Source organism: Ailuropoda melanoleuca, chromosome 15, assembly GCF_002007445.2.
Source record: "Ailuropoda melanoleuca isolate Jingjing chromosome 15, ASM200744v2, whole genome shotgun sequence".
Taxonomy (NCBI): Eukaryota; Metazoa; Chordata; class Mammalia; order Carnivora; family Ursidae; genus Ailuropoda; species Ailuropoda melanoleuca.
Genome location: NC_048232.1, coordinates 15,529,326 through 15,553,563, shown reverse-complemented (window position 1 = coordinate 15,553,563; position 24,238 = coordinate 15,529,326). Strand labels below are relative to the sequence as shown.

At 40.5% G+C, this 24,238-nt stretch overlaps 1 protein-coding gene across 12 annotated transcripts in view; it reads left to right on the top strand.

Moving 5' to 3' along the window:
* Nucleotides 1-597: 597 nt before the first annotated feature.
* Nucleotides 598-24,238, top strand: part of TRDMT1 (tRNA aspartic acid methyltransferase 1) — an 84,198-nt gene continuing 60,557 nt past the window's right edge. For 2 of the 12 annotated variants that reach the window (XM_034643557.1, XM_034643556.1), the window contains exon 1: nucleotides 598-1,739. Coding sequence is in view for 3 of the 12 variants with exons in the window: in XM_019799042.2 (XP_019654601.1) it covers nucleotides 15,951-16,014 (64 nt within the window). In the remaining 9 variants the exon portion in view is untranslated. Of the gene's footprint in view, nucleotides 1,740-2,459; nucleotides 5,881-6,395; nucleotides 6,605-14,627; nucleotides 16,015-24,238 lie in introns of those variants that run through there. The other 10 variants (XM_034643553.1, XM_034643554.1, XR_002142552.2 and 7 more) reach the window with 10 other exon arrangements.

The following is a 24,238-nucleotide window of genomic DNA, read 5'->3' as shown; positions in this document are numbered from 1 at the left end:
TATTGAGTGCCTACTGTATGCCAAGTGTGAACCTATTTGCCATGTGTTAACTTATTTAATCCTCACAATAGCCCTATTATGCATATGAAGAAACTGAGACACAGAGAAGTTAAGTAACTTACTCAAGCTCACACAGCCAGGATGTAACGGACCTGGGATTTGAACCCAGGACTTCTGGCTCCAGGTCCCACACTCGAAACTTCACTGTACAGTAGTACCTCACATGTTGTGGTATTTTTGTACCACTGTTGGTGACATCCCCAACTCTCTTTGGCATTCTTATCATGGCATCTGTCTATCTCTTTGGACTTTTTTTTTTTTTTTCCTGTTCTGATACAGCAACAGGACCCTTTTTTGATTCAGACAATATGGTGCCCTTAATGAATCATCCAGATGTCCACGGAAAATTTCAGGGGTTTTCTGCAGAGATCTCATTTCTGAATTCTGACTCAACCCACCAGGATGATTTGATAGTCATGGTGTATGACTCCTGCACACAGTTACGTGAATGAGAATCCTCAGCCGCCTTCACTAGTGGAAAAGAAAGAACTAACATGTTTGGAACACTTCGCCTCTATAAGTAAGAACATCTTCTACTCGTTCTCTGTTGGTTTGAGTTTTAGGGAGATTTATTAATGTTTAGGGTACTAACATTGCAGGGGCCAAAAATAGTGGGAGAGTTTTGTGATATGAGAGATACAGCCAACTACATGACAGCCAAGATTCTCAAGGCCAAACTAAACAGTGTTACTGAGGATACATATAAGCTTAGTACCCAGTTAAAAAATTTCTTGTGCACTAATCATCTCATTGCTTTTGTGTATCAGATTTTCCCAAGTAATGCTCATCAACACTGGCTCCGTTTTAAACTAGAGCCTCCTGAAAGCACTTCCCATGTGTACAAGCGCAAGAACAACAAATCACAGCCCCATTGTAGATCTGAGGGGAAAAGAAGGCATGAGAGTTTAAAAAGCCTGATGAAACCCTAACTTAGTAGCGGCCCAATTCCTTAGCAGATTGGAATATTCTGGAGAGAACCAGTGACCCTCTTCAGTCAATGTATTGTGAGTCCTACTGTGTGCCAGGCTCCCAGTTGTGTGCAAAGGAGGCAGAAACGAATAAGCACCTTCCTTGCACTCAGACGGCACCAAATCTACCTCTCTCTTCTCTGCTTAATCTTTTTGTCTCTAAGTCTTGCATGATCAAGCTGCCACATGGAGATCTAGTTTAGTGGTTTCATAATGCAATGCCCCCCCCGCCCCGCTAACGTCACAGTGCCTTGGTGACTTTTACTCTGAAATCCATGGAAATGTGAAGTTTACTGTTTTGCTCTCCCTGATAAAATAAAGCATAATAACTAGTTGCTGGGTTACTGCATAAAACACAGGCCCAAAATGTAGCCGGGAAGAGCAGTTAGCAATTAAGTAAAGGAAATGACTAGTGGGTTTGAAACTCAACGCACGGCCCGCGTACTTCTTAGCATAGGAAGGCATCTGGGTTACTGAGGAAACTTTTATCACTAAGGAAGTCGTTTTGGTGACTCATGCTCATACAGAACGACTTCTTTCAAAATCTGTGTATTTGGTGACCTTACCATTAGACTTCTGTTTTCCTTTTTCTTTGGACTGGGACAGAAAAAGCTCCGTTTGGACGGCACGGGTTTGTTACTTAGTAGCATGTTATTTACTGGCTGGCCCACGTTTTGAAATTTAATGGACTCGTGGTGATCAGAGTAAAAGGTCAGTAGTTCTTGCCCTGTATTGCTATATTAAATGTAGAACTAAGCTTATCTTCTAAGCAGAAATGTTATGTCTTCTATTAACAACGTTTCTTGTCAGTTACCTTTTGTTATTTGATGTAACAACACTGCTATTGAAAATACTGGTCACAGCAAAGGACTTTTTACCATAACCTAAAATGCCTTGGTTTTCCCCAAGAAGGTGAAAAATGGTATTAGAATTGTCCACGGTGAGCTGTCTGGAGGTGATAATTACAAAAATAAAGGAAACTCCTCTGCTAGCTTCTCTCTTCAGATTATCTGTCTACCTGCTTGATGTTCTAATAGTATTTACTGACAATTGCTATTTTTCTGTGTTAAAAAATAGCAGGGAAGTTATAGAAGAAATGAGTTAATTCAAAGAGTGATAGGCCGATAATGTGTTTGGAGAATTATGGAAGAACTTACTATTGGCAAGAAAACTGGGAGCCAAGCCCAAGTGATTGGGCTCTTGGGGTTGGTTCCAGAGGCTCTGGGTTTGCCTGGTAACCTTCTCGATGCCAGCATTTAGTGCATTCAGCACAGGGCTCACCTGGATCGCCTTTATATCTTTTGTTCTAACTCCAGAAAATGTAGCTGTTTTCATTTTGCTTTTAATTTAGCCCTTTTCTGTTTTTGATTTTGTGGCTGGAAAAGCTTGAAAAAGACAATGAGTCATGACAACCATTTCTTTTTCTTCCAGAGAGAAGCCTTCCGCGTGAGGCCAGGGCACAGAGCACTATTGGTGCCATTCATGAGCCTTAGCCGCCGAGACCTTTTCTGTGAGGCCCCTTTAAGGGAACATGGGAGAAGGGCTAGTCCAGTGGTTCTCAAAGTGTGGTACCCAGTCCAGCAACACCAGCATCATCTGGTGTTTGTTGGCAGTGCTATCGGTTCCCACCCCAGGCTGACCGGGTCAGAACTCTGGAGCAGAGGCACAACAATCTGGTTTTTAATTAGACTTCCAGATGATTCTGAGGAGTGCTGAAGTCTGTGAACCACTATGCTCGTGAATTTTTTGTATTTGTGGCCATGAAGAGTATGAAAAAAATAACGGTTGGAGAGTGGGGACGTTTATGAGTCTGTTGATGAGGAAATGAAGAATAGATAGAAAAGAATGTTTTTACTTTAGAATTCAAAAAATAAAGGGTCTGGAATTTAATGTGGAGGACTGATTGCTTGCAAGAACCCTTGCGTTCTCAGAGAAGGGCAATCCGGATGACTGGGGTCCTGTGAAATGTACTGGCATGGTTCTGAAATTCTCGAATAATCTCTTGTGAGAAAAGGCATGCCTTTCTATATGAGGACATACATTCAACTCAGGTTTGTAAAACCCTTTAAGACTCTCATGTTCCATTGGCTTCACCAACTCATTTGCATCTCGAGGCCCCTGTTCCTGCATCTGAAAACCATATGCGTTGTTACTTGCCACACATGATCTCATCAGAATGAAGTCAGAGATTCGGGGTATGTAAGAGGATTTGTGAAGTGATTTGATTACTGAAAAATGTGAAACATAAGGATGAAGAATAATTAATATTGATATTGACAGTAAAGAGGGGGTTAGAAGGTGATATAAAGATGGGTGGCTGTTTCAACTTCCCTTTGACACATATCCCCTTTAGTCCTGGCTCTGTCATATATTAGTTTTTGATGTTAAGTAAATCACAGTTTTTCAGAGCTTTTCACCTTAGATTTCTCAACAAAAAAAGAGCATCAGTGATACCTACTGAGAGGACTGTTGTGAGAAAAAAATTAGATTAAAATATGAAAATGCAGCTTGTAAAGGTCAAACATTACACATTTTAGATATTGTTGTTAGGATTGTTGTTGTTCTATGTCTGGGTTGAGGAAGCTTTGGGATTGTTGACATAATGACATCCAGGAGTTTGGAATAAATGTGTATGTCAGCAGATTTTATGATTACAAAAAATAGCTATGTTTACTTTTCTATTAATTCTTCTCCAATGGAATGTTTTCATTTTCTCATGAAACGAGGGAGATCCACATATATTTTATTAAAGAAAGCAAGCCTGATATTTTCTATCCTTTGAACTGAAAGACTACATTTCACTCATTCTTTCAGGGAAAGATGACAGATTCAGGAGTCAGGCTACCTGGGTAAATTCCCAAGTTATGGATAAGCTTCAGTTCCCTTGTATATAAAAAGGAGGTGTTAATAATGCAGAGGTGTCTGAAGATGAAGTGAGAAATGTACATAAAATACATAGTAGAGGGGCACATGGGAAGCACTCAATAATGTGGGTTGTTATTAAACTATAGGATGAAAAGGGGCAATGTGTCTGAAAAGTCAAGGGCAGGAGAAAATAAGAAGACAAGGGGACAGCTTGTACAATGCCCTGACCGTTTTGCAAATGGAAATTCAAGCAGGTCCCATGACTTTGCTGGTCACTCTTTCTAAATTAAACAATTCTCTGATTGTTTCTAATAGAGAAAATTAATCATAGTGATTTCAAATCTAATAATCTAAATTTCTACCTAATAATCAAAATTTCAATCTTGCTTTTAAGTTACGTGTCTTCTGTCTCCAGGCTTGAGTGTGCTGGATGCAAGGAAATGGGAGTACTGGGTCTCTCTTTACTAAGTGCTTCTCCTCCTCCTTCCCCACCTTGCTTACCAAGGTCTCTTGCTGCTTCAGGATTAGATCTCATTGAGAAGAGGTGAGGGAGATAAGAAAGTTCTTTCTTGACAAGTACTGTTGGTGGTCTAGAGTTTACACATCTCCATTTGGCCTGTCTTTAAAACTGGCCCTTTTTCTAGCAGGTGCTTCTCTGGGGACTTCTCATCTTTGAGATGACTCTCTGAAAGCGCCGTTAACATGCAGAGGCACCTTCATATTTGGTCTTCCACAGTCCCTAGGAGTCATTCCGAAGTACACTCTTGGCTTCTTTTCGCTGTGGTAACTTTTTTCCAGGGGCCCATCCTCCCACAAGATCTAAAACAGCAAGCTCTCCCTTGTATGGCTCAGATCTGGTCCAAGGGAAATACTTTACCTTCTAGAACTCAGAGGATAGAGGATAGGTACAGTTGTAAACTCCCACAGTGGTCCATTGAAGCTCTTTGCATTGGGCCTGAGGTAAGTAGCAAACAGCTCCATAGACCTTCTGGGGAAAAAGGTCAATCCACAGAGAATGCTGGCAACTTTCTCCAAAAACTTTCCTCTTCTGGGCACCTGGGTGGCTCAGTCAGTTAAGCGACCGACTCTTGGTTTTGGCTCAGGATCATGATCCCAGGGTTGTGAGATCAAGCCCTGCATTGGGCTTCCCACTCAGCGGGGAGTCTGCTTCCTCTCTCCCTTGCCCCCCCCCATGCTCCTGCACATGTGTTCTCCCTCTCTCTCTCCCTCTCTAAAATAAAATAAATCTTTAAAAAAAACCCTTTCCTTTTCAATAATCTCCAACTCATTTATACCTTCAACATGGGCAGATAGATGTTTGTAAGAGTTATGTAACTCTTTCTGGAGCCCTTCCTTTGAAAACTTTGCAATATAGTGTTATATTTCACTTCGGAATGTAGCTTCAGTTGAAACTTGTACTTTAACTCCTATTAAAGGTAAAGGGGGAAAGGATCACTTTGACCCTCATGAGTGCCCAGATCCCAAAGTAATCCCAAAGTAAAGCTTTCAATGTGAGTATTTTTTTTCAGATGTTCATATTTAATCTTTTCCTCATAGGCAGCTTTTTGCTTTTTAAAGTGACTAACTTACGTTATTCCTGACTTGCATTATCAGTGTTGGGGCTGACGCATGTAATTGTGCTAAAATGTGTTTAAAAATGGTGTTCAGATGAAATTGGAACGCTGTTAACTTTTATCAGTTGTAATGTGATCCTAAACTCCCACTTGTATTGAAATAAGCTTGTCTTGAGACAAATTAAATATGTTATGTCTGTTGTGTTTAAGTTTTTAAAATTATTATTATTATTGTTATTATTTTTGCATTTCAGGCATAACATTCTCTAATGTGAAAGCTCACAGACAGGGGCATGTGTACAAGTCGAAACAGCTCTCAGCTCAGGCCCAAAATGTCTGTGACTGCCTTGTGGTAGTTCTGGAGGGGGGTATCTAAGTACAGTACGAATATGGACTTGGACTTGGAATGTCATGTAAGCCTCCTTTTTTGGTATTTTTGTAGATACTGGGTACTATTGTGAAAATTATATGGGCCTTTGAAAAATTGCTGGGAATTTCAAAATTAGGTATGTTAGGTATATTTGTTTAATAACTCTTAATATCAATTTGGTGAGCTAGGATAGCAAAACCTTGAGATAATGACTAACTGCCCATCTATGCATCCATCCACCCAGGGGACTTCTAAAATATTAGGATTTTGTACTACAATTGCCCATGGTTAAAAATAAATCATTATCATCATAAAACATTGCACTAATCTGAATTTTTTTAAATAGCAAGTTCTGTATTTTGGCTCCTAATTGTGAAACATGAGAGGAATATTTTATTTTTTCTCTTGAAATACTTTCTATTTGATGACTTTTTAAATAAGTATATGGGAACAATGTTGGCCAGGCCAGGTGCCTTATACCTTAGTGTTCTTTTCTTTCCTTTCTGCTCATATTGTCTTCCCTGTTCTCCTGGTCTCTTTCTTTCCTTTTCTTTCCAGATAGCTGGGGATGTGCTCAAAGGAGATGATGATACTTGGGAAGATGACCTGAACCTGTGAACTTTGAGCCAATTTGAGGGTATGGAGGCAGGAGTCAAAAAGGAAAGAAAGAAAGAAAGAGACTCTTCTAAATTTTGTGCAGCACTGTAATTTAAACAGGATTTAGTGTGGAACGTACTGCACAGTGTATCAAAGTGGATACAGAGATGGTAAGCTGGAAGGAGGTCTGGAAAGGAGGGAAATACACAATGAGCACTGCTTAGGACAAAGCGAAGAGTGTGTGTGTGTGTGTTTGCAAGGTTTAAAAAGTTTTTATTAAATCAGAGGCATCAAGGGGCACCCGGCTGGCTCTGGCAGAAGAGCTTACAACTCTCGATCTCGGGTTCAAGCCCCACCTTGGGTGTAGAGCTTACTTTGAAAAATAACAACAACAACAAAAAAATTGTAAGCATCCATATGAACTTGCACCTTTAAAAAGCTCCCTTCTAAAGAGTATAGCCTGCCCTCGGTATCACACTCTGTAAAGCTAGTTGTGTGGAACATCTAATGTCCGTCACTCTTCCAGTAAATGAAGCTGGGAGGGTAACTGGAACCAGATCTGGGGCAAATCTCAAAATGAACTTAGAACAGCAAGGAATAGCTAAGAAATGTTTGCAAAAGAAGAGGACTCCTGGAGGTTCCTACTAGGTGTGGAAATGTGTGACAGTATTTGCTAGTATGGTTCGCCCGCAGGAGGAGCAGACATATCCCAAGAAGGGGTGGCCCCCACGGGGATGATACTACCTTAGAATATAGCGTGTCAACGAGGAAGTATTACAAACCACTGTGGAAGGGGAATCTAGATATTTGAGGAAAAGTTGGGTTAAAACCTCACCTTGCAGAGTATATCAAAATAGATTTAAAAAATGAAATGTAAAGGAAGAGAAGAACATACAGGTGAATTTAGCTCATTTTTTCCCCAACTCTAGGACTTCTAAGCTTAAGAAGACATTGGATAAATCACATAGGAAAACTGTGTATTTGACTGCAGAAAATTAAATACATTTATGTCATAAAATATTATAAACCAAATCCCGTGGAAACTGATGAGCTGGGAAGCGTTTTTACAACACACGTGGTTGACAGCTTTATAGCAACAAAAATAAAATTGTGGTAATGCAGTCAGAAACTTGTATTATGCCAGGAGCAAAAGGACAAATATGACAAATAACTGACAAAAGAAAAAAATTACAGATGTCCCGTAAACGTGATAATTCATCCTCGATGTTCATTAAAAAAGGGGGAAATAAAAATAGCACACAAATTTTGTGGCCTAGAAGATAGGCAAAGTTTAAAATGACAGCATTTGTTCATGAGAATACAGCAGGTGGGCGTTCTCAGCCACTGCTGATAGGCTCGTAATCATTTTGGAAATGCATCAAGAACTTAGGTAATAATTATATCGTTTACCTAGTAACCCCCCATTCTAGACTCTAGCTGATGAGATCATCAGAGCATTTGAATATTCGCATGCAAAAATTTCATTGCACTGTTCGCATAGCAAAAAACCTGAATCCTCTTCAGTGTCCAGTATGGAGAGACCAGAACAAGAAATTATGGTTGTTTATGTACTACAGAAACAACTAAGGCAGGAAGGATATCCAGCAAACCGTTGAAAGTGGCTGATTTTTAGGGACGAGGGTGGAATCAAGGTTTTTATGGAAGCTGTATCAGTTTTTTTTTTACTTTTGTAATTTGCTTTACCCCTCCAAATTTGCATGCATTATTTAGAAAATTCAGAAAAAGGTGAAGATGATGTGTGAAAAGTGATATATCACTTTGATAGAAATGCAGAACTGGTCATGATAAAATGTTAGATGGAAAAAAAATCAGGGCATAAAACACAAATGCAATAAGATTATGATTATGGTAAAATATAATTAGTGCAAAGACGAGAGAGAGAAATACTAAAATATTAGCTATAGTTATCTCTTGTGGTTTTTAAAATTTTATTTTTAAATATATTTTTTTTAATTTTCCAGATTATGTGTGATGGGCATAAATATTTTATTAGTTGTGAAAAAAGAGAGAATGGTCCTCTTACAGTTGGATTGGGTTTTCGATACTCTGGGCATTTCTGGTGTTATGTTTATTAGGTCTCTTTCACTTTTGGTGATCATCAAAAAATTGGTTTTCAGAGAATAATGTCTCCCCTCTATAGGGAACAAGTAATAAGATGGAACTGAAGTCTAAAGTTTTTGGGTTTTCAAACTGTGAACTCTACAAGGACATGTAAATACTGCTCTTGGTTGCATTCTTTTCCCACCCTATTCTTGGAGTGAGCCCTACAGTAAAAGGAGTAAAAAAAGATAGGCTATGCAGATTCCTGACATTCTTTGTTAACCAGAATGATTTTTAACTCCTAATGTGATTTTTTTCCCCCTCAAAATATATACCATCTCTCTTCTTTCATTTATTCTTTGATACCTTCCAGATTTTTTAAATTGCTGCTCTCTCCTGATTTTTCTTCTTTTAAAAAGTGCTTCTGTGATTGGTAAATAAATCTGTTCACCTGGGTAATATTGATCTATGTGATGGTCAGGGCAGCCAATCACATGAAATGTTCTTCTTTTTATTTTTTGTAAAAAAACAAAAACAAAAACAAAAACAAAAAAACCCTGAATATTAAAAGAGAAAAACTAATAAGGCCTAAATGGATTTATGAACATTTTAAACATTCATAAAGCTCTTTGAAACTTACAGGCCTACATTATCATTTATGATTGATACTGTCCTATTATTAAAACATACTTTGCCATCCACTGAAATATAATCTATTTTGGTCACTCCGTATTCTCCGAATAACTAAACATAGAACAAATCCTTTTGGGACTTGTACTATATTTTAACTTTGCAGTGATTACCTTAGATGGTAATAAAAGACACAGTCTTGATCTTCAAGACCTGTAATATCAGGGTTAATGGCCTCTGGGGCATTCCCAGTGTGAATAGAAAGTCTGGGGGGATCAGTGGTACTTGTGTTGTGTTATGTTTACTGGAGTGACTTTGAAAGATTGTAAGGTCAATTTCAACAATTTTAAGTAAATACAAAGTTGCATTGTTTTCTTATGGAGTGAATAGACCCAGTAACAATGTTGTTACATTTCGGTTATTTTGATCACTATTGGATCCTACGAGAATGATCCTAAGTTGATATTGCTGGTATCTAGATTAGTACCTGACTAGCAAGGGTAGGGTGAAAAATCCTTTTATTTGATTTTTCTCTGCATTTTAGTTTGTCAGTACTGACAGCTGTAGCAATGAAAAAAAAAGGCTGTAAAAAGAATGAGGGGTTTTATGGAGTGTGTGTATGTGTGCGGTGTCTGTAGGGTGTGAGTGTGTGTGCATGCACGTGTGTTCCCCTCTTTCCGGCCTTGCTGGATCTGGTTAGGGGGATTTGGTTACCTCAAACAGTTCGGAATGTTCAGTGAATTAGTAGAGAACAGGAGCAAAGTAATAACAGCTCTCTTTCATTTTTATCTCCTCTATTCCCATCATGGGTCTCGTTTTCCCACCTGAAATAATGAAGGCTGTAATAGAAAACAAAAAGGAAAGACACCTTGTTAGAGAATATGCAAATTAGTCTCTTGGTAATACACCCTTTTTGAAAACATACCAGGAAAATAATTCTCTGTATGCGATTGTTAGAAAGGAATGGATTATATCTTCCATTATGAGTTGTTCAGATAGGGAAGTTGTTGAGATAGGGAAGGAAATCAGTATTTATTATTCTAGGCATATCACCGAGTTTCTCTTTCTCTGTCTCTCTCTCTCTCTCTCTCTATATATATATCAATTAATTAGCAATTAAATACGGACAGTGACATTGCTAGCAAATATCACCCTTGTTTCATAGATGAAGAAAGTATTAGAGGCAGGATTCATATTGACTCGTTTGTGTCTTTGTAGGAGTTACTGGGCTGAGAATCTATTATAAGTTTTAGTAAGGAGTCTTTGATGTTGTCTCTCTTTTGGGAAGCAGAATTAACCTTCTTGTCTAACCTTTACAAAACACATAGCCACAGCAGTTCAGGTTACCTTCTTTGAGCTCAAAAGTCACCTTCATTCCTCAGGCCAGCCTGTTCTCAGGAAGCAACGTACTCTAGCAACCGGGGCTGCTCTAGTTTGGACCGTCGGCTTTCCCTCTGAGTATAGCAGGCATGGGACAGCTGAGCCTACCAAGTATCTTCTCTGCTAAGTTATGGTATAGCCAGCCCTGGAAAGACCTGTGGAGGACCCCTGAATAAAAATTCCCTGTTCTCCACCTAGCTGTGGACTGGGGCAAGTTACTTCAACTTTTGGAATCTCTGTGTCTTCACCTATCAAAATAAGATTGGGTGAAATCAGTGTTGCCTGGGGTCACTCCGAGGCAGCTATGGGGGTGGGTGAGGGTAGGGGAGATGATCTGGTGTTCTTCTGTGCCCCCCACTATCCATGCTTCAGCAACAGAACACACACACACACACACACACACACACACACACACACTCTCTACCTCACCCTCTGCCCTGATTCTGGATGAGATTTTGTTTAAAGAAAAGGTTCTATATCTAAAAATAGTTGGAAAAACACTGGGAAATAGTCCTTAAGATTTCTTCCAGCTCCAAATTTCCATGGGTGTAGGAGAGCCATTTTAAAGGTAGACAATCCCACAATCTTTAATTTAACTAAAATCTAATCTTTAAAATTTACTGCCAAGCATTTTTAAATGAGAAATTTCAGAAAAAATCTGGAAGAGAAAAATCAATGTCGAAATCTGTGACTGAGTACTTTGAGGCGGCAAGCTATAAGGCAAACTGCCCGGAATACAGAAAAATCTGTAATTAAATTTCCTCATGGTTCCAATTTAAAAACAAAAGAATTTATTCTTTTTCTTCTTCTGAGGTAAGTGTAAGATAATATTTACAATCGGAAGTCACTAGAATATACTTCACAAACGAAAAGTAACCATTCCTTCAAGACATCGTGGAGTTCATCATTTTCCATCTGTTCTTTTTCTCTTGAAAGCTTGTCATGCCATTAATAGAACACACCTGCTGTTTCCTGTGTCCTTTCTTTTGTGACAGTCTGTGAACAAGGTGACCAGACACCTGAGGAAGAAGAGAAATGCTGGGCTACAGGGTTTGCTTTTGTATGAGTTCCTTTTACTCTGTGTCTTTAGGGCCCTTATTTAACATCAGTGTTCCAACTACAGTAATTAAGCACTTGCTGCACACTTCAACACTATTCATTTATTGATGGGCTACCCATTAAGGTCATGACCTCAAGAGACTGACTTTCAAGCAGCTGTGTCCAACAGAACTTTCTATGAGGATGAAAATGTCCTCTCTCTGCTGAGCAGTGCTGTAACCACCAGCCACACGTGGCTATTGAACCCTTGCAGCCTGCCTAGTGGGACTAATGAACTGAGTTTTCAATGTTAAGTAGGCTAATTTAAGCTTAAATCGGTAGATGTGGCTGGTGGTGATCCTACTGGACAGTGTAGCTGGAGAATCAATAGAATTGGTAAAATCGTCTTATGTTCCATGGATAGAAGGTTAAGTTGCTCTTTATTATTGGCACTTAAATGGCTTAGGTTACAGATTTTTACATATCAAACCATTTTAAATTAAGTATTTCTTCACCCTTACAAGTTTCCCCTAAGATTGCCAGACCTGTAGATTCACCTGGTCTTTGTGGGAGTTCTGAGTGAGGCGCTATGTGTGCTGCTGTCTTTTTTCTTACTGCCGATGCTTCTAGGCTCAGCACCCCTCAGTCATGCCTATGGCTTGCAGACATCCAGCCGTTCATTCATACTGCTCCCAGCCCAGACTACTCCTGGACACCTCCCACAAACTCCCCTAGGGCCCTTAGAGGTCTGTGGCCATAAGCACCACTCTGTAGCTGCTGACTTGACCTCGTTTAGGGCCCAGTGTTCAGTTATGGCTCCTAACACCAGCATCACCAACCTGGAGCATGAGCAATTCCAGGGGTCAGAATCATGCCATTGGACACAGTTGAAGGGACTGAGAATGCATCACTGAGAGAATGTCATTAGATGAATACTGTTTATAAACATACTTTTATATTTTGCCAAGCATGGGGCTAAGTGATTTAAGTTCTCATTTAATCCTAGTAGTAATCACATGTCCTATTCTTACACGTTTTAGATGTGTGCGTAGGCTCAGAGAGGGTAAATGACTTTCCCAAAGTCACACAGCTAGCAGGCAGCAGATCTATGATTCCTATTTACACTCTCTGGCTCTCAGGCTCACAGTTTTAACCACAATGGAATTCATTATTCAAGAGGGTCAGTTATTCCAAACCAAATCAGTACAGAGGGCAAATCTAAAAGGAACTGGATTTGGAGGGACTCTAGAGAAGCATTTTCTACTAATTCAAGCTCTTCACCACAAACACCTCACTCAATGAAGCACGCTGTGCCCAGGAGGTGCTCACAGCTGAGGCCTCATGCTGGTGCATCAGGACGGTGGTAAAAGGCCTTCTAGAATAAGTGGGAGCTCACGAGTGGTAGATGAACTCTTAGGGCCTTTCTGATTCAAATTTCCTCTGAATATAATTTCCTCTCTTGAGGACATTTACTGCCAATTTATTCCCATATGACTACTTTTTTATTTTCCATGCAATTCATAAAGACCCTTCTTTTTCTATGTGAAACCAGAATGCAATTTATTCATCATTCAGATTTGCATAAACAGGGTATTCTCTCCCTTCAGCAAGGCTGTGTAAGAATCCACATCACGTTTCACTGGGGAATAAAGAATGGCCTGGATCATGGAAACTCAAAGATGATTGCCAAAAGTATTTTAAACATTTGGCAGACTTTGTTTAGTTCTGTTAGATATTAATGATCAGTGACATGACAGCCAGGAGAGGAAGAATAAAATATCGTTAGATTTCAAGTTATACCATGAGCTCTCAAATCACTGAGATATGCTAGTAGTATTCTAATACCTCCTTAGTGTTACATTGTGCTCCTAATTATTTCTGATGTGCTTCGTATATGCCAGGTGTTAACTAGCATTTTGGATTTCTTCGCAAGTGCATTTTCTGTGTTTTGAGGGAAAATACACTGAATATCCTAAAAATATTTGTATTTTCAAAAAGTGTGTTGAGTGTGATTAGAATATAAACTCTATTGGACATGTCATTGAGGATAACTTTATGGGAAACTATAAGATTAGAAAGCTGTTTTTTTTTCTTCTGTAAGAACATTTGGGATTCACTTTGAGAAAGAATAATCAATACATATCTTCATGTTCTCTGTATGTGCCCATCCTTACTTCCTCCTCAACTACTCCTGATTGTGGCATTCCCAGTTCACGCAACTTGTGCCGGGATTTGGAAGCGAATGTATACCTAATTTGTGGGGGGGGGGGGCTGACATTTATAGATGCTCCCATGGAGATGGCCATATGTTATGATTATGGAGGAAGTTTTCATTCTTGAAATGATTATCACATGGGATAAGCCTTACAGAGGAAATACTAGGCAAAGAGACAAGGTGTATAAGGTAAAAACTGGGCTGGGAAGAATTGAAAGGATTCCATGATAAGAACAGATGGTATCTGTATTTCAGACTACTGTGGAGCATGGATCGGGGAATCACACAAGTTGGGATTTCTAGCCTGGGAGCCTAGAAGGAAGGTTGCACTACGTCTGGAAGAAGGCTAGGATTTCTGGGCAATGTAAAGAATGAGAGCAAGGAACATAACTAGGGAAACTGAGGCACAAAGGAGGGGAATGCAGGCCATTTCAGTTTGTAGCAGAGCTGAAGAATGGGAGGAAACAAAGTTCATAAAGAAAAGTCGGTCTGGGACTATCTTGTGAAGACCCTTAAGTATCAGCGTGAACAGTTTGTAATCAGCCTGTGTGGGGTGGGGGTCTATCTCGCTTCCTCTCAGGAGATTGGTATTTTCCATGAACTCTTCCACATATTTTTGGCTTGTCTCTCCCCTACACGGTAAGATCCTTGGTCATATTTATTTCGATTTATAGTACTAATGCTAAACAGATTCTTGGTATATTTAATATGTTGGTTGTTGACTGGATATAAATCACCGTGACTGTATAGCCCCCTTTATATGTACTGATATATTTATTGTACTAATATTATATAATAAATACGAGAAAAGTTTGTTGCATGTATTATATATGTGATGTCAGTGTGTCTTTGATTTCTAGAAATGGAGTTGGTTTTTAAGAGTACATTTGCTTAAAGCAGATTTTAAAAATGTCTTCTAGATAATTTCAATTTGAGCAGATAATTAACATGTGGCCAAATCAGGACTCACTTTTGCAGAAACGAATTCAGCTACAGAATCTTAGAGCTGTCGGGCCCTCAGCGATCATTTCTCTTTCTTCCTTCCCTTTTATTTGACATAAGGGGAAACCAGGCTCAGTGCAAAGTCACTGGCAATGCCAGGGCTAAGATTCTGTTCTCTGTTATCTTTCTGCCACCATTCTTATCTGAAGGAAGTGACCAATAAAAACAAAACATTTATAAGCCAATACACATTTACAATGAAAAAATTTCATAGGCAACTGATCAAAATGGAGCAGTTCCATAATCCAGGTAGGGCAACCCTACTTTTGTTTCTAGTATTACATTAGCAGACGTGCAAAGTTTCTAACAAACTAGTTATTAACTTATAGCAAGTGGTACTCCCCAATTTTTCCTAACACAAGTTAACGTGTGGTGGTAATGGGAACAATAAACGACACCGCACAATGGGATCATTTCCTCTCGTGCCTATGGCCATTTTTTACTTTGTGATCCAGCTTGGAACAGCTTGGTCCCTGGAGCATGCTGGAGAAGCACGGCCCTAGCATTTCGAGGGGCGTGAGTACTTCTACATTATAGTAAGCAGTAGATCCTGTGTTGGGGCTCTTTTCCAAGCTAAGATGCAGTGAACCCCGCTAGCAGTGACAGCAGGCGTCCTCTGTACTGGCAGGCACCCGGGGCTCCCCTGCATGGGCGCGGGTGTCTTCTGTACTTGCAACTCTGGGACCTGCTCGAGGCAGAAGGCTGATTTATCTCGGTAACCCCAGCACAGGCACAACACCCGGCACGTGGTACATGCTCAAAACTAACGCTAGTAAGTTCTGGACACTTCAGGCTTCCAAGTGACGGAAAAGCAGTAACGCCTGGAAAATGACTTTTTCTGGCGTCTTACGCGTGTTCATTCACTTTGGGGCAAAAGGTAGATTTCGCCCCTCTCCCGAGCTTCGGACTCGTTTTTCCTTCCAAGGTCCCTGAATGCACTCTAGAAGGTAGATGGAGCGTAAAGCAGGCTGCTATTCACTTGGGAGGCCGTATTGTTTTGTGCCCGTTGTCCCCTCGCTGACCCCTGCCAGCCCCAGGGCCCCGCGTTGCCAGAGGCTCTCTGAGCCGGGGCGGCAGGAGAGGGGGAACTGAAAAGCCGCGGAACCAGAGGCGAGGGAGCGGGGCGGGCGGAGGAAGAACGAGATGGGAACCGGCAGGCCTAGCTCGGAGGCGGCGGCGGCGGCGAGGGCATGGAGCCCCTGCGCGCCCTGGAGCTGTACAGCGGCATCGGAGGCATGCACCAGGCGCTGAGAGGTGAGCGAGCACACCCCGTCTCTTTCTCCATTCGCGCCTTGGGGCTGGTCCCAGCTTGGGCGCTGGGGCGGGGCAAAGTGGCGAGGAGCCGGGGGCGGAGACAGGAACGCGGGGTGTGTGGGGGGGCGTTGGGGGGGGCGCTCGGTTGTCATGGAAACCGCCCTAGGGCGCAGTCCCGGCCTGGCCGCTCCGGGCGGAGACTCCCTTCCTCCGGCCCCGAGGCTTGTCCGGAGGGCGGGCGCGGAGTTTGTGTGGACTCTGTGTGAGTCCTGATCCGGGGGGGCGAGGCTGGAAAGGCAAACTAAGATGGTACGGGCGGAGGGGGATGGGCGAGCCCCTGGCTGGGGCCAGTCCCCAGTTCTAAGTGTGGCTGCCACCTAGAGGCGTGGACACCTGCTTCTTTACCCTCGAGGAAGTCGCGGCGGGGAGGGGAGGTTGCTGGGGGGCTTGGCCGGTGAGGGATGGATCTTCACCGGGATAGCTACAGTGCCAGGTAGAAGTTAGGGAAGCCTAAATGAACTGTGGAGAGAGAGCGTTGAGGAAAAGCCTGTTCGTTTCGGATCATTGAAAAGAAACAGCCTGTCTTGTCTAGGTACATTTAGGCGCCAGAAAAGCTGAGTTGGAACTTAGTTGTGACCTTGGGTTAGTTCCTTAACACTTTGAACCTGTTTCCTGGTTTAAAAATGGGAAAAGTAAATTTTTCAGAGGATTATTATGAAGATCAAAGATAAGGCGGGCAAAATGTTTAATAGTGTCTCGTACACTGTAGCCATTCAAAACATTATAAATTATTACTATCACTATTTTATGTACCTTTTTCATTTTGAGGTTTTAAATTTCTTTGATGATAAGCTGGAATTGAAAGGTTTATTTTCGGTGATGTTCGCTCAAAAATATTTCTTGAGCTCCTGTTCTGTGCCAGTTACTGTCTAGGTCTAGGTGCTGGAGATACAGAGTGACAAATAGACTCTGAACATGCATGTTTATTCTTAAATTACTATGACGACCACAACACTGAAACTTGCCTGCTTCCTTTTTTTTTTTTTAGTACCAAGGGCAACAAAAAACTAATAGTGTAAGACAGACAATATATAATCAACTGAACATAAGTTTTCTGAGCATATGTATTGAGTTTTGATTGTAGACTAGGGTAGTGATTATTAAATTTTTATTACCAGTCATTTGCTGGCTCTCTACATTCAGTTCTCTTATCAAAACTTAACCAGCAAGAAAACAAAAGAAAATTCTAGGGGTGCCTGGCTGGCTCAGTCGGAAGACCATGGGACTCTTGATTTCAGGGTCATGGGTTCCAGCCCCATGTTGGGTGTAGAGATTACTTAAATAAATAAATTAAACTTAAAAAAAAAAAAAAAAGAAATGCTAGTCCTTTTTGTTCTTTGTTAATTTTGTAAGATTTTATAATGTCAGCATATTTTCCCTTATCTTGAAACCACTTAATGAACATGATTTTAAAGTTTGGTTATACTTTATCCTAAGCTGTAATTGAACCATTCCCTAAGGGTTGAACATTAGATTATACTCCAATGTTTTGCAAGTATATTGTGCTACAATTACAGCCTTGAGCATAAATCCTAATTTTCTCTTTAACTGTTTTTTCTAAAAGTCGAATTAATTCATTTAACAATATGAGACTATGTGCTAGTTATTAAGTAAAAAATTATGATACTTTTTTTAAGACTTGATAGATAATAGAGCAAATTGCTTTTCAGAGGTTTGTGAGTGCCTCTCTCAACTACATTCATCAGGACTTGTATTAGCCATTTTTAACTTTTTGCTAATTTGATTGGGAAAATTGTATAATTTAACTTGCATTTTTTTGGTTAATGAAACAGTTAAGTATCTTCTCTCCTGTGGGTCAGTGCAACCTGAATTTGTACACATATTTCTTGTTGCCACAGCTACATCCTGAATATAAACTTTATTAAAATAGTTTCCCAATTGCTCCCCTGTTTCTACTTTGCTTTCCTGCTCCACCCTTTCTCCACATAGGAAGAGAACGATGTTTTGCACAGTGAACTGGATCATGTCACTCACTTCCCTGCTTAAATGGCTTCCCTTTGAGGTTCAAATCACAGTCCTGCCTTACTCTGCCTAGGAGATCTGGACTCTGCTGCCTTCCTTTCCCTTCCTTTTTGTTCCTGTATAGCTTCTAGCATAGTACCACACTTGGGACCGGCTGTCTGTAGATGACTGCTGAGTTTATTATGGAGTTAGTAATCATTCTACCATTATGTTGATAAAAGCATAGTTTGCTCAGCCCCAATTTTTGTATAATACAAAACTCTTAGTTGCAAACCAATAATCTATTCTCTAGCTAACCTCAGCAGAAAAATGTGTGTGTGTGTGTGTGTGTGTGTGTGTGTGTGTGTGTATACATGGTAAAGGACATTTGGAAGCTCACAGAACGTACAGGACACCCAACAAACATGTTAATTGAGCAGGAGCACTGCTCAAACCACACTCTGGGCCCTGCCCCCACAGAGCTTCATACTGACATCACAGCTTTCACCTATGATGCTGGGGGCCAGATGTGGGAAGTGCCATCCCTGTTTTCCTCTGAAGGGTGGATGCTTCCACCATTTCTGTCACAAAAATGATGGATTTTTCATTTGCTGCCTCATCTTGCTACTCCGAATTAACGTAGTATATGGATGCGGTTGATTGGTGGACATTAGATCCCATTGCCAGCAAAGGGAGCTGGGAGAGTGATTTCTGGCTTCTGCTTAGAAAACATGGGCAAAGATTCTAGATGGCCACAAGTATAACATATCTTTCATGTTATTTAATACCTGTTGCCCTGTATAGGAAGCACTTCCTCCTTTTTTGATATTATTTATGCCTGCACAGTCTATTAAGTCTTGGGTAATGAGAATCTTCCAAGTGAAAGTAACTCCTTTCGTAAAGCAGTAGAAGTAATTTCATGAGTTTTATATTTGTGGGGCCTACAAGGCACCTGCGGATATAAATGGGTAGCACATAAGATTTTGTTTTTCTCATAAAGTATAATATCAGAGAAAGAGTAAAATGTGTTGTAAGGTAGTGAATAAAGAAAGCTCTAGCTGATTACTATCGTATATAGGGTTAACTACTGAGACATCCTTAAAAGTAAAAGGCCTGCCCCACCAAATAATTTCTAAAGGTCTTTTAAGGTGTTGATTTTGAGTTTTAGTCATTTAACAATCACATTTAGTAGGAATAATCAGCCTTAATATTTTCTGTTAAAATGTCAAGCGATTTGTCCCTCCTAATTTCCTGAATTTCTTCTATCTTTATTTCTCAATGACTTATATGCCAACTTGAGATCCTGCTGAACCACTTTGTAGTTAGGTGTGCTTTAATTGAATCAGGCAAGTATATTATGATTAAATGTAGATTTGAATGTCACCTGGGGATGTTTGGGGAACATCAGTTGTAAGGAGCTAGAATTTGAACTGCTTAATTTTTTTTAAAAAATATAGTTTCTTTGGGATTGTAAAAATGTCCTCTTCAGAAGCCTCTTTTTCCATAGTTATTCTTGTATGACTTGTTGCTAGATTTAAAGTGAAGTGAGGTAAAAATTTGTCTCATTTGAAAATACGTATCCTTTGTTTTCGTTAGCCATAGGAGTTATTGGATTATTTTTTCCAAACTTGAAATACAAAGATGAAATATGTAGGCTGAATTTTATATATTTAACAAACGAGAGCCCTCACTTTCCATTGGATGATAGAATTACCTATCTTTTCTGTGGTGAAAATGCTTACCTCACCGCAGAGTATTACTGTGTCCCATAGATCAGATTACTTACCCCGTCCTAATGTGTAGATGACCAGTTTAATTTGTATTATGACCTATGGGGGCTTTTGGAGGCTCAGTAAATAGTACCCCTCTTCATAATTCTGGATAGGGAGAAAGAAAACAGAAGAGTAAGGCAAATAGGAAATACAAATTTGTATGATTTTTATTACTAATAAAGGCTGAGTTGGAGGATTTTGCTTAGTGAGAGGACCAGATGGGTCAGCTAATATTCAACCAGACAATTAGGCAGCATACCTTTTAGGCACAGCTGGAGATGCAAGCAGAACACATGTTGCCTGTGGGTAGCTTATCCCCAAGAGGAGGACTGGTGGAGCTGAGCAAGCTTGCCCAGTTTATTTTTCACAAATTAGCTGATTAGAGAAGTCACTCTGCCTTCCGTGGAAGAAGTAAAGAGATAGTAGGATGGGCGAGGAGTTTAAAATGAATAGAAACCACTCACTTGGAAGAAACATCAGTAGGGGGAACACATACACTCACATGCCAAATGCTTTTAGGAATCTTTCAGATGTCACGGTTTTTCGATTTTGCAAGTGCTATCTCATTCTTTTAATATTTGATACTTAAAACTGCCTCTGACAATCATTTGGTACTGTCGAATAATTGGAAGTATGATGGTTTGTCTTCATAGTAGCTTGGTCTGAAATCATGTTTGTGGCACTGTGAGACAATAACGGCAGACAGTGTTTATGTGGGGGCAGCTTCAGGGACAGGTCATTTCATCTCCCAGTTAAGAGCACAGTTATATTGTCGGAAGGCCTAGTACTTCTCAGCTTTGTGACCTTGGGCAAACATTAAACTTTCTGTGCCTCAGTTTCCTTTTCTATAATAGTATTTACCTGGAAGGGAAAGTGTGAAAATTATAAATAAATAAAAATAAAGCATGTCAGTAGTGCTTGGAATGCGGTACATGCTCAGTAAATGTGGGCGGCTATTATCAAAAATCGTAAAGTTATAGAAAGTTATTACATGTTAAAAGTGGCTTTAGAAGAAACTGATGATTAAAGATTCGAAGTTGTCAAAGAGCTTTCAGACTAGATTTGAATTACGCAGGAATAGATCAGTGAAGGAAAGAATTATTTATAGCCACAGAAGATGATATGGAATGAATATGTATGAAGAGGTAAAAGAGAAGGGCAATGAAGAGAGCAGAAAATTCTGTTTTGGCCTCTTGATTCTCTAGAAAGCTTACTCATCCATGAGGGAATAGATTTCCTAACCTGGATCTACTTTGTGTTCATTTCCCTGGCCTCCTATTCAGTGATTTTGGAATTACTCCATCTATTTCTCTGAGTGATAGAATTAATACCATTATATAGGAGTAAGGCAGAACTGGCAAATATTAACTTTGTGAGTACTAGAAAGCTGTTTGACTTTCTGAGCCCGGATACCCTATCTGTGAGATGGATACTGTAATGCCTTCTTTTTTTTTTTTTTTTTTTTTTTTAAAGATTTTATTTATTTACTTGACAGAGATAGAGACAGCCAGCGAGAGAGGGAACACAAGCAGGGGGAGTGGGAGAGGAAGAAGCAGGCTCATAGCGGAGGAGCCTGATGTGGGACTCGATCCCAGAACGCCGGGATCACGCCCTGAGCCGAAGGCAGATGCTTTAACCGCTGTGCCACCCAGGCGCCCCTGTAATGCCTTCTTATAGGGTGTTGTGAATGTTAACTGAAACAGTTGATGTATGAAATATAGTGTAGGTACTTGGTAAATCTTAGCTCCTTTTCTTTTTCCTCACATTGTTTTGTAACTAGCTTTCCTCACTTAATTGTATGGGATGTCCTTATTGATAAAATCAGATTACTACTACTAACCTAACAGGTTTGGTAGGAGGATTGAATGAAACCGTATACACAGAGCTAGTTCAGTTCCTAGTATATAGTGTGTAAGTAATACTGCTGATGTTACTTAGGAAGTAGAACATTTCCATATACTTATTTGCATTTATTTTGTGACTTGTTCATGTTGTCATTGGTATGTTCTTTTTTATAATTGGTGATTTTCTGTTCAGTTTTGTTACGATATTTTTTCCATGCAGGATTTTGGAAGATGACAGAGTTTTTCAGGTAGTGAAGAAAGGAAAGATTATACCAGACAGAAAGGAACTTCCTGTATATACACAGACATGAAATAGCTTGGTCTATGTAAGCATGGAGATCTACAAGTATTAAAATATTACTGCAATATAAGTGCTACAAAAAAGTAGATGTTTATGGGGTACTGAATCATGAAATGCCATACAACCTGATAAGGTGTTTGGATTTCTATCTCCTAGGTCTAGTTAGCATATGAAAGTTAAAGACCCTATTGATTAGGTTCTAGAAATTGTACTGTGTGACCATAAGATGGTAGTGGCCTGGAGAAGGGTATAGAGGCATGGTGGACAGTTAGGACATTAGTGTTCAGAGATAATGAATTTAGGCAGGGTGAATGAATGGAGAAGATGACTCAGGTTATATGCGGGATCTAAAAATCAGCAAAACCCCTAGTCATTTGGGTGTTAGTTACCTAGATTTCTGACTTAGGTAATTTATCAAATGGGATAGTCCTAAATCAAGATAGGGGAGAAATAATAGGATCCATTTTAGAGTTACAGAGTTTGAGTTGTCCGTATGACCCATGGAAGTGCCAAATAGACAGCTGCTTATGCATTTTGGTCCGGGGGGATCAATAGGATTAGAGATAAAGATTTGTTTCTGTATATGTGTTGAGTGTAGAGAAGAGGACCAACAGTATGGAATACCGTGGAACAGTGACATTGTGGGACTGGGTAGAGAAATAGTATTCACAGAGGGAAACTGAGCAGGAAAAATTAGAGAGTAAGGAGAACCAAAAGAACACCATGTCACGAAGATAAGGGGAGGAGAGGATTTCAAGGAATGATTGGGTATTACAAACCAAGTGGATTAAGGACTAAAATGAATTCTTGGGTTACTTGCCATTTCCTGGCTGGTATCCTATGTAATAGTCTTTTCAGGGGTCTTAATAAGTTTGCTTTGATGGTCAAATAAGTTTCGGAAACTCTTTGTATGATATTATCCCATGAGAGTCTCAGGACACATTAATATACCAAAAGTGGTGAGAAGCCCTGCAAAAAAGGTGCTGTGTGGTTTAAATCCACACTTCCCATAGGTATTTGAGCCATGAATATGCCTTTTTTTTTTGAGTGGGGAAGGGAATCACACTTATTAGCATCCTGTAAAATAACGTTCCTTAGAGCATGTGTTGGAAGATGCCTACTGGACAATGGGAGGGCGCTGAGGGAGCTGTGGGAGAAGTGCTGTGACCAGTGAGTGGGCGAGTGAGAAGTGCCAGGGCTCCACGCATGGACCAGTGTGTGTCACCTTTGATGACGCTGACAGCACTGACCAGCTCCAAAGTAAGCTGCTCTGTAGTTTTTCTATCAGGCCAGATTTGTTAATGTTCTCATTATCTCTTTTTTTTTTTTCTAGAAGTGTACAAAACTGAACTCCTGGTTCTCCTTACCCCTTCAAAACATAATGCTCTTGTAGCCTTCCTCCTCCCAGCGACAGGTGTCTCCATTCTTCCAGGGGCCCACCCCCAAGCCTTGGAGTCATCTGTGTTTATTCTCTTTTACTCACTTGAGCAAATTCCATGGATCCCCCTTCAAACTCTCTTTATAATTCTGTCAGTCCTCTCTGTCCTCATCTTTACCACCTCATCCCTAATCTTGCTCCTGTTTTGTCAGACTTCATTTATGTGCTACCCCAGATTCACTTGGCCCCACCTGCCTCCTGGGCCCTGAGCTGCTTGTTCAGTGTAGTCCCCCAACTCTGCTATTGTTGCCTCATCCCGTAACACTGCCAGTCCATGCTTCATAACATGCTCAGGCCACCCCCAGTGATGGGACTGAAATGTGGCTCCGGCGGCTGTTTGGAGAGGTTGGATAACACAACCCTAAGTGGAGAGAAGAGCAAGAGTCAGGCCTGCACAGTAATAGAAAATACACGTATGTTGGCCCCTGCCCCCAGTTCCTGGCACAGAGCTCCTAAAATCCTTATAATTTCCTAAGTGATAAGAGCACTAGGGGCCTCTTTTGTTCTCAGATGTGGTCTTTGACCCTGGTTCCTGACACAGAGCTCTTAAATCCCTTGGAATTTTCTAGGTGGCAGGAGTGTCTTTTGCTCTGATGAGGCAACTCTTGATCTGCTCTTGGATTGCTTCAGGATGGGGGCTGCTTACTAGACAGATGGAGGGTAATTAGGAAATTTCAGCCCTACCTCCTACCCTCTGGGAAGGAGAGGGGCTGGAGATTAAGTTGATGGTTGATCATGCTTATGTGATGAAACCTCCATAAAAATCCTAAAAGCATAGGGTTCAGAGAACAACTGGGTTGGTAAGCACATCCAAATGTCATAAGGATAGTGCACCCCAGCTCCATGG